Source organism: Drosophila takahashii, chromosome X (assembly GCF_030179915.1).
Source record: "Drosophila takahashii strain IR98-3 E-12201 chromosome X, DtakHiC1v2, whole genome shotgun sequence".
NCBI classification, from domain to species: Eukaryota; Metazoa; Arthropoda; class Insecta; order Diptera; family Drosophilidae; genus Drosophila; species Drosophila takahashii.
In genome coordinates, this window is record NC_091683.1 from 26,575,785 (window position 1) to 26,591,661 (window position 15,877).

General features: G+C 34.5%; 2 protein-coding genes across 4 annotated transcripts in view; both read right to left on the minus strand.

The window, feature by feature from the left end:
• LOC123002460 (uncharacterized) overlaps window positions 1–15,877 on the minus strand; it is a 258,559-nt gene that overhangs the window by 193,382 nt on the left and 49,300 nt on the right. The window lies entirely within an intron of this gene.
• LOC138913856 (E3 SUMO-protein ligase ZBED1-like) lies at window positions 7,643–10,468 on the minus strand. Its single transcript, XM_070218933.1, has 5 exons — window positions 10,320–10,468; window positions 10,078–10,147; window positions 9,865–10,004; window positions 9,276–9,476; window positions 7,643–9,018 (listed from the first exon to the last, which is right to left on the minus strand). The coding sequence occupies exons 3-5, from the start codon at window positions 9,967–9,969 to the stop codon at window positions 7,798–7,800; spliced, it is 1,527 nt and encodes a 508-aa protein (XP_070075034.1). The 5' UTR covers window positions 9,970–10,004; window positions 10,078–10,147; window positions 10,320–10,468; the 3' UTR covers window positions 7,643–7,797.

Here is a 15,877-nt window from a genome sequence, read left to right on the forward strand (position 1 = left end):
GTTTTTGATTGAATGAATCTATTTAAATATACTATTATTCGTATAATTTTTTCAACGCTGGAAAACTTCTCTAATAATTTGTAAATGGGGTCATCGGTTTTGTTATTTAGAATAGAATTTACCATAACCACATCTTCTTTGGATTGCTGTCGAGGCCAATGCTCCTTTGGCTCAGATAGCCATTTCGGACCTTTCCACCATAAATCACAGGTGGTCAGTTGGCTAGAACAAATTCCTCTAGATGATAAGTCTGCAGGGTTCTCTTCAGACTTCACATGGTTCCATTCGGTATTAGTTAGTTTTCGAATGTCATCCGTTCTTCGTCTAATGAACTTGACCTTACTATCACCATTTTTAATCCATGCTAAAGTTATAGTGGAATCACTCCAAGCATAGATTTCTACTTTGGTATTAATGGATTCAATTATTCGTTTGATCAATTCACTAAGCAAGTGAGCTGCACATAACTCTAGCTTGGGAATAGTTTTTCTATTTTTAATTGGATTAATTCTACTCTTGCTGGCTATTATGTTTACACAATTCCCTACTTTAGCGTATACCACTGCTGCATATGCCTTTTCGGAAGCGTCAGCAAATCCATGAAGCTGTATTATTGAACAATTTTTTGAACTAATCCATCTTGGGATTCGAATCTGTTCTAAAAGCAATAAATTTTCCTTAAAATTTACCCAATAATCTTTATCTTCCTTGGATAATTCTTGATCCCATTCACTCTTATTTATCCATAGTTTTTGAATAAAAAGTTTTCCTAAAATAGTTACAGGAGCCAGCCATCCCAAAGGGTCATATATTTTGGATAATGTTGATAGCACTATCCTTTTGTTTATGTTTTTCGAATTCTCGCAATTTACTTTGAATTTAAATAAATCCTTCTGCGGTTCCCATTGAAGCCCCAGGGTTTTTACGCTTTCATTTTCCACAAGAGTGAGAACCTTGTTATCTCCTGTATCTTCTACAGTTTCTATTATTTTTGAACTGTTCGAAATCCATTTTCTTAAATTCATTCCCACTTTTTGTAATTCTTGAGAAATTAATTTAATTAAATTATTGGCATCTTCTATAGAATCAGCCCCAGTCATTAGGTCATCCATATAAAAATCATTCCTAATTATCTCACTTACATCTTTGTTTTTGCATTTATCAGCAATATCTACTAGAACTCTAGTAGCTAAATATGGTGCAGATGCAGTACCATATGTGACTGTTGTCAATTTATAATTTTTAATTTTTTCATCTGGAGAATCTCTCCATAAAATATATTGGTACTGTAGATCATTATCATTAATATTTATCTGACGATACATTTTTTCAACGTCCGCAGAAACTACGAATTCCCATTTTCGCCATTTAATAATAATGTCAAAAATATCTTTTTGAACTCGTGGACCAACCCACATTATGTCGTTCAAACTTTTATTATTTGTTGTTTTTGCTGAAGCATCAAAAACAACTCTTAATTTGGTCGTCAGGCTTGAATCTCTAATTACTGCCTGGTGAGGTAAAAAGTACTTTCCTTCTTCCTGCACTTCGACCATATGACCTAAATCCATATACTCATGCATGAATTTAGCATAGTCCAACCTTAGTTTCTCATTTCTTTTTAATTTTTTCTCAAGATTCATGAAACGAGCCATTGCTTGTTTCTTCGAATCTCCTAAGGTGACATCATCTTTAAATGGAATTGACACAATGTATCGACCATCTGAACCTTTTTTCGTAGTTTTTATGAAATGATTTTCACATATTTCAGATTCGATATCATTTTTGTCTTCTTCCTCAACTTCCCAATACCGATCCATATCTTTTAATTCGATGGTGGTTGCTACTATTGTCTTCTTACCTTTGGATTTTTTGCATCCAGAGACAATCCACCCGAAATCGGTTTTTTGACCGAGGAGGCCATTAATTTTGACCACTCCATTTTGCAGAATGTGAGTGTATAGATCTGCCCCAATTATCAGATCTACACGACCCGGCTTATTAAAGTCTGGGTCAGCCAAAGTGTACTTCTCCCACTTTGTTTTGTCAACATTAACAGTGTTGACTGGGAGAGCCCTCATTAGTTTTGGAAGTATAAGTGCTTCAACTCTTATCGTTTTCTGGGAATTATTTCGTTTAATTGAAAGATTTATCTTGTGCTTCGAGATGCACTTTCCCGTGGACGATACTCCACTGATCTCAGTTTGAGACCGAATTTTGGGCAATTTCAGAATCTGCGCAGATTCTTCTGAAATTATTGTGCTTTGAGAACCACTGTCGATCAAAGCTCGGAAATTTTCGAAACCTCCCTCAGAGGTTTGAATTTGAATGCGTGCTGTAGCTAGCAACGCTTGATCCGATGTCATACACGAGTTTACTTTATTTTCATTCGTTTTTTCTACTTTTTGGTCTGTTTTAGACTTGACGTAAATGTGTAGCATACTATGGTGATTTTTTTTACAAATCGAGCATGAAATGTCACTTTGACATTTCTTACTATAAGAGTGTTTAAGGCACTTAAAACACAAATGTGCCTTTTTTACTTTTTCCATCCGTTCAGATGGATTCAAAGCCTTAAATTTTTGACACTGTAGTATCAAATATCCCGTACTTTTGCACATCGGACAACTGTTAGTAGACAATTCTTTCATATTGCTACTAAACACTTTTTTAGCAGGTTTTTCATCCTGAACTGAGCTAATCGAACTGAGTCGTTGCTCTAAAAATTCAATGACATCGGACAATGCTTGAATTTCTTTCGTTTTTTTAACATGGCTCTCATATAGTTGCAGAGCTTCTTTGTTAAATTTTTTGATTATTATGTGTGCAAAGACTATATCAACCTCGTCTGAAATTTGTGCCTTTAATTTTATCATGTGAATTGACTCATTAATTGTGTCAATAAACATTCTTAATTGCCGAACTGATTCCACATTTAGATTTTGGAGATCAAGAAGGCGATTAATCTGATCGGAAAAAATTTTCCTTTTATTTTCATACCGCTTGGTTAACAATTCCCAAGCGGCCTCATAGTTATCACCTGATCCCAACAATAAGTGAGAAACCACATTCCTGGCTTCTCCCTTAAGCGAGATTTTAAGGTAATTAAATTTTAAGGAAGGACTGAGATCCTCCCTTAAATGTATGAGTTCATTAAATAACTCATAAAATAGGTCCCAATCTTTGGAATCTCCATAAAATGTGGGTACCTGAATTTTAGGTAGCGTTGGCAAATCATCAATTTTATGATTTCCAACTTCTACCTTATTAGGCACAATTTTCTCGAGTTTTTTTCTCATATCTTTGGTAACCATGGAAATATCGAATGCTAATTCTTCCAATATATCAGTATACCTTTTAATCGTGACGTCCGTAGTGTTTCCCTGCTTTAAAAGAACTAGCTTATCCCAATAAAAATTAATCTTCCCAATCCTAATTTCAAAAGTCTGAAATTTATCATTTTGAATATCCTCAAAAGTATCCTTTAAATATTTTTCTAACTGCTCTATCGCAGTATCTAACTGGCTTTCGCAGTTTAAATTTGTTTCTATATTTTGCTCTTTCACCATTAATTTCCCATCGGACTTATCAGATTCAGCTAACACTGTATCTATTCGCATTTTAATTTTATTGAAAATAGAGAGCATTTGCTCGTAATGATTCTTAGTGAAGTAGTCATGCGCGACTACTCCAATATGCATCAAAGCTTTGTGATTTTCCATGCACTCGGCCTTCAGCTCATCAAATTTCTTCAAATATTCAAATGATAAGCTCGGGAGATCTTCAAGCGCCTTACTGGCGCTTGTGATCTCCACCTGCCTTTTGATCAGTGCGATAGTTTGATCGGACAACATTTTATATATACTTTTTACTTTATTTGTAATTATTAAAACTTGAATTTACTTCTCGAAAACTTAAATAATATTTTTATATAATAATATAATATAATAATAATAATGTAATAATATAATATTTGTATTTAAAAAAAAAAATTGAATTTGATATATAGGACTTATCTGATCCTATATATTTTTGCCGCTGTTGTTGTCGCTGCTGAATCTTCGATGTTTTGTTTTTTCCGCTAATTGTTCCGATGCTGTCCTCGCTCTTGTAGTTGTAGTAGTCGTAGACGTGCTGAAGTCCTGGAGTCCTTGTATGCAGGTTTAAAGATGATTTGAGTTTTTTTTTTTTTAGATTTTTTGGGATTTTTATTGCTTTGGTTTTTATATTGGGAGTCACTTATTTTTTTGTATTTATTTTATTTTTTGGGGTCACTTTGATATTATTATACCCGTCCAAAGTTTAGCTTTTTGATACGACTTTTTTTCGTTATTTTTTCAATAAATTTGGGAGTCACTTCTTATTTGAATTTCTTTTTGGGGTCACTTTGATATTATTAAATTTAGGAGTCACTTTTTATTTGTAACTTCGGGAGTCACTTTTTACACCCGTGATCACTTTTTCGATGTCGGCCTCGAATACGCCTGATTTTATTAAATCACTTTTTCGATGTTGAAGGCCTCGAAAACGCCAAAAATAATAATTGCTCGATGGCAAAATTATTTTTATTTTGTAATTTGTCAATTTCTCGACCACTTTCACAACAAACTTTGACGTTTTTGTTGCAATACTATAATTGATTAATTTGTTATAACAGAAAAGATTCTTTTATATCTTTTTGCTTTTTACAATTTTTTACTCTGTTTCTTACCACTGGTGGGGGACAACAAGAGTCAATTATTCATTAACACCTTAAACAAAACTGTAAGTGTTACAGATTTTATTTTTTAGGTGCTGGCCTAAGTTCTGAGTCTCTTACCACTGGTGGGGGAAAACTGCAGAGTTGTCGAAGGACCAAAATGAAAGGGATGAATTAAGTAAAACAACCTTTTCAGTTGAGTTCTGTATTAAAACTGAATTTTATTTTCTAAGTCCCTGCTTAGGAAACTAACATGAAATTCTTATTCTGGTCTTATCTGTGGCCTACGCAGAGGCCGCGTCTGCCTGCGCGGGAGAGTTATCTTTTGACCCCCGCACAGGAACCCTTGGCGCAGTGTGAGAAGCATCTCAAGTGATTATCTTCGGTTTGGCTCAAGTGGCCTGCACTTAAAGATTACAAGTGCTAGCACCGCTCCCTTGTAGGGTCTACAATTACAGATCATAGTTTATGGCTCTGGATCGATTTACAACTGTCACATGACATGCACAGAGCTCATAAAGTATTATAGTTTATTTTTATTAGTGTTCGTCTGAACAGAAGTGATGATACCATTCACAGTATACGCTGATTTTGAATGCATCCTTCAACCTATTAATAAAATTGAAACATTAAATTTAAATATAGTAAATATTCATAAGCCTATTTCATATGCATACTATATAAAATGTGCACATGATAATAGTTTAGATAAGTTTGTTTTAGAAACTAAATTAAACTCAGGAATGAATTTCCTCCTATCTCTTATAGAAAATTTAACACTTATATTTGAGAATCATATTTCTAAAAATGTACCTATACTTATATCTGATGTTGAAGAAGAAGATTTTAAAAAATCAATTAATTGTCATATATGCAACACTCCTCTTTTATTAGATAGAGTTAGGGATCACTGTCACTTCACAGGAAAATTTAGGGGTGCAGCACATAATGCGTGCAATTTAAAATATAAAGTCCCAAAATTTATTCCTGTTTTCTTCCACAATTTCACCAGGTATGATTGTCATCTATTTATAAAAGATTTGGCTCTCATACCTGGTGAAATAAAGGTAATTCCATTAAATAAGGAACAATATATTTCAATATCAAAAATTATAACTATTAGTAATGGTGAAAACTTTGAAATCCGTTTTCTAGATTCGTTTCGTTTTATGCCTTCTGCATTAGATACATTAGCTTCAAACCTGGATAGTGAACAGATGTATATTACAAAATCATTTTTCCCAAATGAAAATCAGTTTAACCTTATGCGAAGAAAGGGTGTATTTCCTTATGAATATTTAGATTCAGTTGAGAAATTAAAAGAAAGTATATTACCTCCTAAAGAAGCTTTCTATAGTTCCTTAACTGAAAATGAATGTTCAAACGAAAATTACACTCACGCACAAGAGGTATGGAATGAGTTTTCATGTGAGAACTTAAAAGATTATTTAGAGTTATATTTGAAAACAGATGTTTTATTAATGGCTGATGTCTTTGAAAACTTCCGAAGACTTTGCATTAAAATTTATTCACTTGATCCAGCACATTTTTTCACAACACCAGGTTTATCATGGGAAGCTATGCTGAAATGTACTAAAATTGAATTAGATTTATTTTTATTGATTTGATATAGATCAATATAAATTTATTCAAAGTGGTATTCGAGGTGGTTTAGTACAATGTACATGTAGATATGCTAAAGCAAATAATAAATATGTTGATAATTTTGATAGTACTCAAAAATCATCATATTTAGTTTATTTGGATGCAAATAATTTATATGGTTGGGCTATGTCACAATCTTTACCATATGGAGGTTTTGAATGGCTTTCAAGGGAATCACTTGATAGTATTAATATTTCAGAGATTGGAGATGATAGTGAATATGGATACATTTTTGAGGTGGATTTAAAATATCCTTATAAATTACATAACGAACACAATGATCCTCCATTTTGTTGCAATAATCAATTACCAACAAACAGAGATAAAATTAAAAAATTAATTGCTGATTTAAGGGATAAAGAAAAATATATTATTCATTATAAAAATCTTCAACAGTGTATAGAAAATGGTTTAATTCTAAAAAAAATCCATAGAGGTCTTCGTTTCTTGCAGAAGCCTTGGTTAAAAGCATACATTGACTTGAATACATTTCATAGAACTAATGCAAAAAATGCATTTGAAAAAGATTTTTTTAAACTTTTAAATAATGCTGTCTGGGGTAACGACTTAATTCCTCCGACATAATTCCTCCGTTTTTAAACGACATAATTTCGCGCGATCTTAAGACGTTTGAGAACGCCATAAATCCTCCGCAGAAAAAACGACATAATTTCTCCAGCCGAGAAATTATGTCGCTGCCAAACGACATAAAATCGCGCGAAATTATGTCGTTTCAAAATTAGATATGGCGAACTTATGACGCTTTAAAGTGACATAAGTTCGCGGCAGAAAAACGACTTAATTTCGCCGGCACATGTATAGTTATATATATATGTCAAACATAGTTCACGATATCAATAGCTGTCATCGGCCAGGTCAGCTGTGCTTCGGTATCGACGGTGTGGCCAGATCGGAAAGAGATAAGAAAGTCTGGGGCAAGAAAAGTGGAAGGAACACACAGAGGGTGTGGACTAGGGTTGTCGAATTTTTAAAAAATATCGTATCGATGATATTTGGTTTTTAAAAAAATATCATTAATGATATTTCCAAATATCAATTTAAAATATCGATATATCGATGATATATTCTATTTTTTCAAAATATGAAAATTTTAATGGAAGGGGGCATCACAGGCTGCTCATTTAAAATTCAGAGAGCACGGTACCCTTAAAATGTTGCTTTAACACATATGATATGAAGAAATTCAAGAAATAAAACAATTTTATCAAATCATATTCACATTTTTTATTAAGTAGAAGGCCGTTTTCCTGGCCAGATTCGTAATTCTTTCATATAAGTATTTTCAAACAAATAGTATATAGAAATTCAAGTAAAATATACATTCAATATCTTCATTTTTGGACACAGCCGTTGATTTAAATCTAATTATACATCACCATTTTTTAAAGTAGGCGTATTAATTTTATGAAATGCTAAGAAAAGAAATCTATACTTAAGGACTTTAAAAAGACTCGCTCGGTTATATGCTGGTCCGTCATACGACTGCGGGCGTCGCAAACCACACATTTAATGGCAGAGGCCAGTCTTTCGGATGCAACAGAACTTCCAGGAGTAATAAGGCAAGCTAACGCTACCGCTGCCAGATTTGGCATAGTTTGTTTTTGATCATTCCAGAATTCCAATGGATCTGTTTGCCAACTAGCATTCGGTATGCTAAAAAAAAGTTTCATCTCTTTTTCTTCGGCTTTGTCCGGTTCGGAACTATGAAGTTGTATGGTTTTGTTATGCATATTCAAAAAACTGTCATTTTCGCTGGATGCTATTGAGTCATGCATTGCGAGTTCCATTTCATCATCAAAAAAAGGCATATCTTCTTCGTGGGTACTCCCCTTCATTTCCTTTAAGATTGTTTGACTTACTTCCCTTACAAGTATTGGCGAATCAAAGTACATTTTCTTGAACCTTGGGTCTAGCATGGTAGCTTTAATCAAAATCTTGTTCGTTAGCAAATCTTTTAGACGTTCTTCGGAAATTTCTAGAACTGTTTCCTTGGTTCGCATACCCTCCTCCGAATGTATTTTCGCATCTTTCACTTTTTTCAACATCATGCAGATCATGGGAATTACTAAGCTTACAGTCACGTATGCATCACCGCTCACTTTTTCCGTGGCATCTTTAAAAGGTAAGAGAACGTTGCAAAAATCACGGCAAACGTTTAACTCTGTTAGTGTAAGCATTTGCGGTGATTTTATTGAGCTTCGCCTGCTCAGAAGGACGAACGCTACGTTTTCGGCGAGGATAACAAACGAGTTAAGCATATCGAGGCTTGAGTTCCAGCGAGTGTCCACACTTTGGATTAGGGTTTTGATGCGACCTTCTGGCACTCCTTCGTCCATTTGGCATTTCCTCAGTGCGTCCATAGAAGCTGAGCTGTGCTTAAAATGCATAACAATCCGTTTGACTTTATCTAAGACCGTGGAAAATGATTGAATATTCTTTACAGAATCGTTAACTGCCAAATTAATCGTGTGCGCAAAACACGGAACGTGATTATCAGCACCCAGAAACAATCTCGATGCAGCTATCATGTTTTTTGCGTTGTCCGTAGTTAATGTCCTTCTTTTATATGTTTCAATTCCGAATTCATCGCAAGCACCTTCCAGAAGTGTCGAAATATATTCGCTGGTGTGAGACTAAATAGAGAAAAATTATTACAAAATATTAGAAAATCAAGCAAAACTGAAATAGTCTAAAACACACAGACTTTGTACACAATATCATATTAAAAACGCACAAAAACAACATTTATTGTTATTGTTAAGAAGGATCTTGTAAAGTTCGTGATGGTTACGCCAAGCTAAGTTAATGGTTATTCTAAACATTGAACACAATATCATATTAAAAACGCACAAAAACAAACACAATGCTAAAGTTTTTATTTTAAACAAACCTGGCTCATCCTAGCAGCCTGTAGACATACAGATTGAAGCTGATTTTCTTTTAAAAAATGTACCGTTATTGTTAAGAAGGATCTTGTAGAGTTCGTGATGGTTACGCCATCACAGGTAAAGGAAAAGTGATTCACATCTTTAAAATACCCTTTCAGCTTCTCCATACAATGTGTGTACTTTTCGGAGATCAAATTTGTAACCTACAAACAAATCTCATAATTTAAAAACTGCTTTCTAAATAAAGCTCATTATGAAAGTTAATTTTGGGAGGTGTTAATCCTATTGCAGCACAAACTATTTAAGTAAAGTTTAACTAAGGCAGGTGTAAGAACCCCATTCATTTTCACTTTAAATTTCAAAAATTTTCCAAAACAGTTTGTGTAGAAATAGACTGACAGATGGGCATGTCTTTATGCATTAATTAAATAGCTAATATTAACACAGATATATGTACATAGTTTATACCATACCCACTGTCAACAACCAGCAAAATGATTATTTAAAATATATGTACCATATATATAAATAAGTTTGCACGGTTACGCAGAAAAAGAATATAGTTTATATTATGTTTTTCCAAACACTAACCTTCGATCGACTTGGTAATTTGTAGTTGGGAACGCATGTTTTAACAAAACCTTTCAGTCCCTCCTTTTCCACACATCTTACGGGCATATTGTCTTTACAAATCATTTTGATTAAGGAGTCTGTGATGTTTTTGTCTTTTGCTGGAAAATTTTTAAAATAAATAATAAATTAGAAATGGATACTTTAATACAGTAAATTTTTAAAGATATTTACCTTTTCGATTTTCTCCTAAGAACAAATGTTGAATACTGGCTTGACTTTCACGTTCTCCTTTGGTGGTGCTCTAAAATATACATTTATAATTTATAAAATTTGTATATACTTAATAAAAAAAAATGTTGCACTTTCGACACACGTGCATGTACCACATACGTACATACATATGTGATTTGACAACAGTTAAACTGTGTGTGTGTCGCCTTTTACACACATTCCGGCTTATTGCATTTACGTACCTTTGAACATTTGAGAAAAGCATCATGGTGTTTATTTTTTAAGTGCGACGTTAGGTTAGATGTGTTTCCGCTAGTTTTAATTATTTTACAGCACAATGTGCACTTTGCTGTGTTTGTTGAAAACTCTGTGAAAAACTTTTTTGCGCTCATTTCTCGCGTTTTTTTTGGCGTCGGCTAAGGCTTTAAAGTGACCAACCATTAGAAAGGACAAAAATATCATTTACAAATAATATCGATATTCGATATTTCGGCCCAAAAAAATATCGCTATGATAATATTTTTTTTAAAAAAATATCATCGATATATCGATATTTTGATATATTTTCGACATCCCTAGTGTGGACCGGAGGGTCTATCGCTAATCCAATGGAATTGAAGTCGTCAAGAGTCATTACATTCCGTTGCTCTAAGTGTCGTCGCTCTAAGTTCCGTTCTTCGAAGTCGTTTCGTAACCAACTATTATTGATTTATCATTATTCCATACAAATATCTTATGTACTATTAAATAAACCAGGCCCAGTACCTTACATTTGGGGGCTCGACCCGGTCAACTCGTTGGACACGACGATTACAAGCTCATCAGCTAAATCGAAAAGTTGCGAAATTGAGGCGTCACAACGTCGTCAGAAAACAGTGAAAACGAAAGTATGAGTGAAGAGGAAATAGAAAAAGGAAGACAGAGAATTGGTGCTTTAACTCGGTTGCAGAAAAATCGCAACGAGTCAAACGAGCGAGAAGTGAAAATTGAGCAAAGAGAAAAGGAACGCCAAAATATAAATCTGTCCGAAATGAATAACGAAAGTCTTGGGAAAATAATTCAGCTTCTTACGCTGAAAATTAATGCAGACGAAATTGCGGAAAGAGATCGAAATAGGCCAACAATTTCAGTGGACAACTTCGCGAACATTGTTCCAGACTTTGACGGAGAGAGTATTCCTGTGGAACAGTGGTTCAACAATTTTGAACAAAATGCTGACGCGTATGGACTAAGTGATCAGCAAAAATATGTACAAGCACGAGGAAAGATGGTAAAGCTGGCCAAGCTGTTCCTGGAGTCGGAAGTCATTAATTCGTTCGATCAGCTAAAAAATGTGCTAATGGGAGAGTTCAAGCGCACAATGCGAAGCGCCGATCTACATGCCAAACTAGCAGAAAGGAAGAAAAAGAACGACGAGAGTTTTCAGGAGTACATATTAATAATGAAAAATATAGCTTTACAGGGCTCAATTGACGGAGAGTCTCTCATTGCGTACATTGTGGATGGTTTGGATATACCAAGTGAGTTTAAGTTTAACTTGTACAGCTGTAAGGAGTTTCAAGAGCTAAAAGAAAAGTTCTAAATATACCAACGCAAGTGTCAATCGAACAACCAAGTCAAGCAGCACAGTGGTGCCAAAAAAAACATGTCTACTGTAACCAGCCACAACAGTCGTTGCTTTAATTGTGGATCAGCGGACAACCTGAGGAAGGACTGCAAGACGGACACCAAATGCTTTAAATGTGATGGTATTGGACATATTTCTAAGGACTGTCCACAGGTGACCAGATCTGTGCAAGTGATCAAATCATCAAAGCGCCTGAAGGGGATCAGACTGAACGGATTGAACATACAGTGCCTTGTAGACACAGGAGCGGACGTATCAATTGTTTGCTACTCAGCGTTTAAAAAGATGCTCGGCGTAAAGCTAGAAAAAAGTTATGCCATGCTGCGAGGTCTGGGAAACATTCAGACAAAGCCGCTGGGTACCTTCATCGGCAGCGTAGACGTCGCACAGTGGCGCCTTTTGACTTTTTTTTGGTAATAAATCATAACTTTTGAACCAGTGAAGATAATTGAATTTTGTAAACGGCAAATGATAGATAATTGATCCACCTTTCAAATTATTGCTTGAGACAGGGAGTGGGCGTGGCAGAGGCGTACTTACAAATCGGCAAAGTCAGAATTTAAAAACAAATCCATTTTTTTCCGACAAAAAAACTTTTTTTAAAAAGTTTTTGTTTTTTTTAGTTTCTTTTTTCATGTTGTAATTTTTAAAACTTATTAAAAAAAAATAAATAAAAAATTGGAATTTAAAAAAAAAAATTTTTTTTTTTTTAAATTACGTTTTGTTTAGTTTATTTTTTTATGTTTTAATTTTTAAAAACTAAAAAAACAAAAAAAAAAAAATTAAAGTTTTTTTTTAAAAATAAAAATTTTTATATTTCATGTTTTTTGAAATAATGGTCACAATTTGGTAAACTTGGTAAATCCAATAGACTTAACATTTCTGGACTATAATTACTAGATTCTAACTCTTTTCTTGACTTAACATGCCGCAATGAGGAAATTAGAGGATCAGAAGATGCAGCCAACATATTGAACAGATCCTCATTTTCCCTCATTCTTGATGTCTTAAATGTATTCAGCAATCTGTATTTTTTATAAAATTTGTTTAGCGATTTCTGCGCTTCTTCGGAAAGCTCTCCAATTGGCAAACACTGGTATTCGATTATTTCTTTTCCATGCGCCAATATCTTATGGACTGTCGGGGTCAATTTCTTTTGTGGATACAATTCCTCTAAAAGTGATGCCGTTTTTGAGGCATATTCTCCATATTTTGTAGAGTTAACCTTTTCCTTGCAGTTTAAAACATTTAAGATGGTTCCCAACCTTTTAACTATTTCATTGTTAATTCCAGTGATTCGAGTAACAACTTCATGTTGTTCAAAAAATCTCCTCGAAGTATTTCCATCATTTGAGTTTCCGTATCCGTATTTAGGGAAATCTACTTTTAATCCAACTTCCTTGAAAAAATCGTTCTGTATTCTCTTCTTTCTGATGCTTTCCTTATCCTTATTTGATGTGTTTTCTTCAAAGTGTTCATTTTCGTTTGGAATAATATACGCTAGTTTCAGCAAGAACTCCATACACCTTATCCGAGCATGTAAGGGTGAAATTCCATATTCATAATTTTCCTCATCTGTAGAATCGTTCAAATCTTTTCCAAAATTCTTTTGCGTCCTTTTGCAGATTGGGCATGACTTCGTTGACTTAGTATTTGTCAGTTCATTAACGACTTTTCCGTCAACCATGGTCAGGTGAAATTCATAGTAACATTTAACATATATTCCTTCACTAATTTCCAGTTTTACGGGCTTTATCTTGCGAATTTGTTCTTTAATGTCATTCACAGTGTCTTTTATCAGTTCCGGTGATTCCCTTGCGAATTGAAACATAATTGGTCGGCAATAATGTACTGATGACGGACGAGGGTTTTTCCAATATTCAAACTCATCAGATTTAATTCTCAAGGGAACAACGGATGCCATAAACATATTTCCGTCCGATACTGTAGGGTCATCGGAAGATATCCTTTGTTTATAAACGCTTTGTCCAGATGATCCATCGCAGCCCCATTTACTGATCAGTGTCAGTTTTTCCGGAAGATTTTCCATCTCATTTACAGGAAGACTTTCCAGAATTCGTTTTGCTGTGTGATTCATAAGATCCTGGAAATTGGTTTTCGCAGATACTTCCGTAAATTCCGTATTGGGTGGTCGTGAACTTTCCTTTGCTTTTGAAATATACTTGTATCCGGGTAAAAGGTCGACTCCGTGCCGCAGTAAAGATTTCCGTAATATCTCATACTTTTCTTTTGAAAGTTCTAAGTCCATAAATAAAGCCAATGCCTCTTCCAAGCCATACTTCTTAATAAGTCCATTCGGAGGCGTGGGAATGCTTTCCTTAATCCTTATAAGTCGAGGCGGACTTGCCTCAGCAACCGATTCTATAATCTGCGCTCTCACTTTTTCATTGTCCTTTTTATATTTTAAAGAAAGCGCTTCGGAAACATTTTCCGTGGTTAAATCATCAGTTGCATCTTTCAGTTTTCTTTTCCTTGTGCGTTCCTGACAATCCTCCATACTTTTAGATGGTCTTCCTCTTCCACGACCTGTTGATGTGGTGGGCTCTTCCTCGGCCGGTATATCCAGGATAGTTTCGTCATTGAGCCAGTCCTCGTATTTCATTGCAAACCTCCCTGCGTTGCGGCTGACATTCGTCCATTTCAATTTAATGCTTGCATATGTCAGATTAAGAGTGTGTAATATATTTTCGTTGCTCTGTTTTAGTTCTTCTATAACAGCTTCTTTGAACTCCGAATAGGTAGTTGTTGACCTAAACAGTTCATATAATTTTGAGTTGTTTAAAGCCATTTTTAACTAAAAAAAATAAGGAGAATACAAAGAACGTGTCTCGTCAACTTTCAGTCATAGACTAATCCAGGGATTAAGCCTACAATGCAATATATAGTGTGAGGTATTACCTGATAGGTACAAACAGGTAAAGAGTTTATCAAACGCCTTAAAAAGTGAAACGCCAACCTTAGGTAGAATTACGCAATTTAAGTATTTTGCAGGTGTTCAAATTAAATTCCAGCCTACCTGTAGGAGACTGCAAGCTTATATTTTTCTGTCAATGAATGCCTACCTGTATGCACCTGCTAAATCAGAGGACAGTTATATGTTGTTTTGATTCTACATACTACTATATGTACCTGTACATGTATACCTGCATAATTTACCTTTGCATACTACCTGAAGGTAACGCCTCGGTTTTTCAATATTTTTGATAACTAATTGCCAGGCAAAACATATAAAAATTGTAAAATAAAATCCCCATTTGACAATCAATAATAACATAAAAAACGTTTCCCATGAATAGAGATGGTCATTTCACAAGGTAGCGCCATATGCAATTTCTTGGACCATGACTTTTTTCCCTTTTTTGGCTCTTAAAACCGCGGACGCAGGCGGACGCAGCTACAACTTTCGTAATATCAAGAAGAAAGTCCAAATAACGTTTTACGGAAGTATAAAAAAAATAGTATTAAATAGTTTTTTTTTATTTTCCATCAAAGTTGAAAAATATGGAAAAAATGGACGTTTCGCAAATAACTCATAACTAAGAGATGCGCATGGCAAACTGCAATATGTTTTACTTTTTTTACTCTTAACTAACACACCAATCCGTGGAAAAAAGAAGCAAAGCGATTCGATACCTAGTTTTTAAGAAAAACCCCCGGAAGTGCGAAAAATTACCTAAAAACGGTGTGTTTTTTTTAAGTGAAAAATTGTTCAACTTTGAAAATTCATATCTTTTACAAAAATTTTTTGATTTGAAAAAGGGTTACATATTTGTAATAGTGGATCAATTACCTGTCGATTGGTATGGGTCACAACTTTCTAGGACAAAGTCGAAAAAGTGATTTATTGCACGTTTTTTGGCCCAAGGCGCCACTGTGCGTCGCGTGCGACAGCAGAGAATTTCCCATATATATTCTTGATCAGCACCAATAGCCGAGTCCATTTAGCCATGTCCGTCTGTCCGTTTCGATGCGAACTAGTCTCTCAGTTTCTAAACTATCGCGATGAAACTATTCCAAAAGTCGTTTTTTATTGCAGGTAGTACATATGTCGGAGCTAGCCGAATCGGTCCACTATATCTTATGGCTCCCATAGAAATAATACAAAAAAATAATAGACAGAATATTGGAACTTTGTAGGAAGAAGGCGTTTTG

Excerpts from the sequence above, each read along its gene's own strand:
- LOC138913856 (XM_070218933.1), bottom strand. The coding sequence starts at position 9,969 with ATGATTTGTAAAGACAATATGCCCGTAAGATGTGTGGAAAAGGAGGGA. Across the intron at positions 9,477-9,864 it reads AATTACCAAGTCGATCGAAG|GTTACAAATTTGATCTCCGA; the intron begins GTTAGTGTTTGG and ends ATTTGTTTGTAG. Across the intron at positions 9,019-9,275 it reads AGGCTGCTAGGATGAGCCAG|TCTCACACCAGCGAATATAT; the intron begins GTTTGTTTAAAA and ends TTCTCTATTTAG.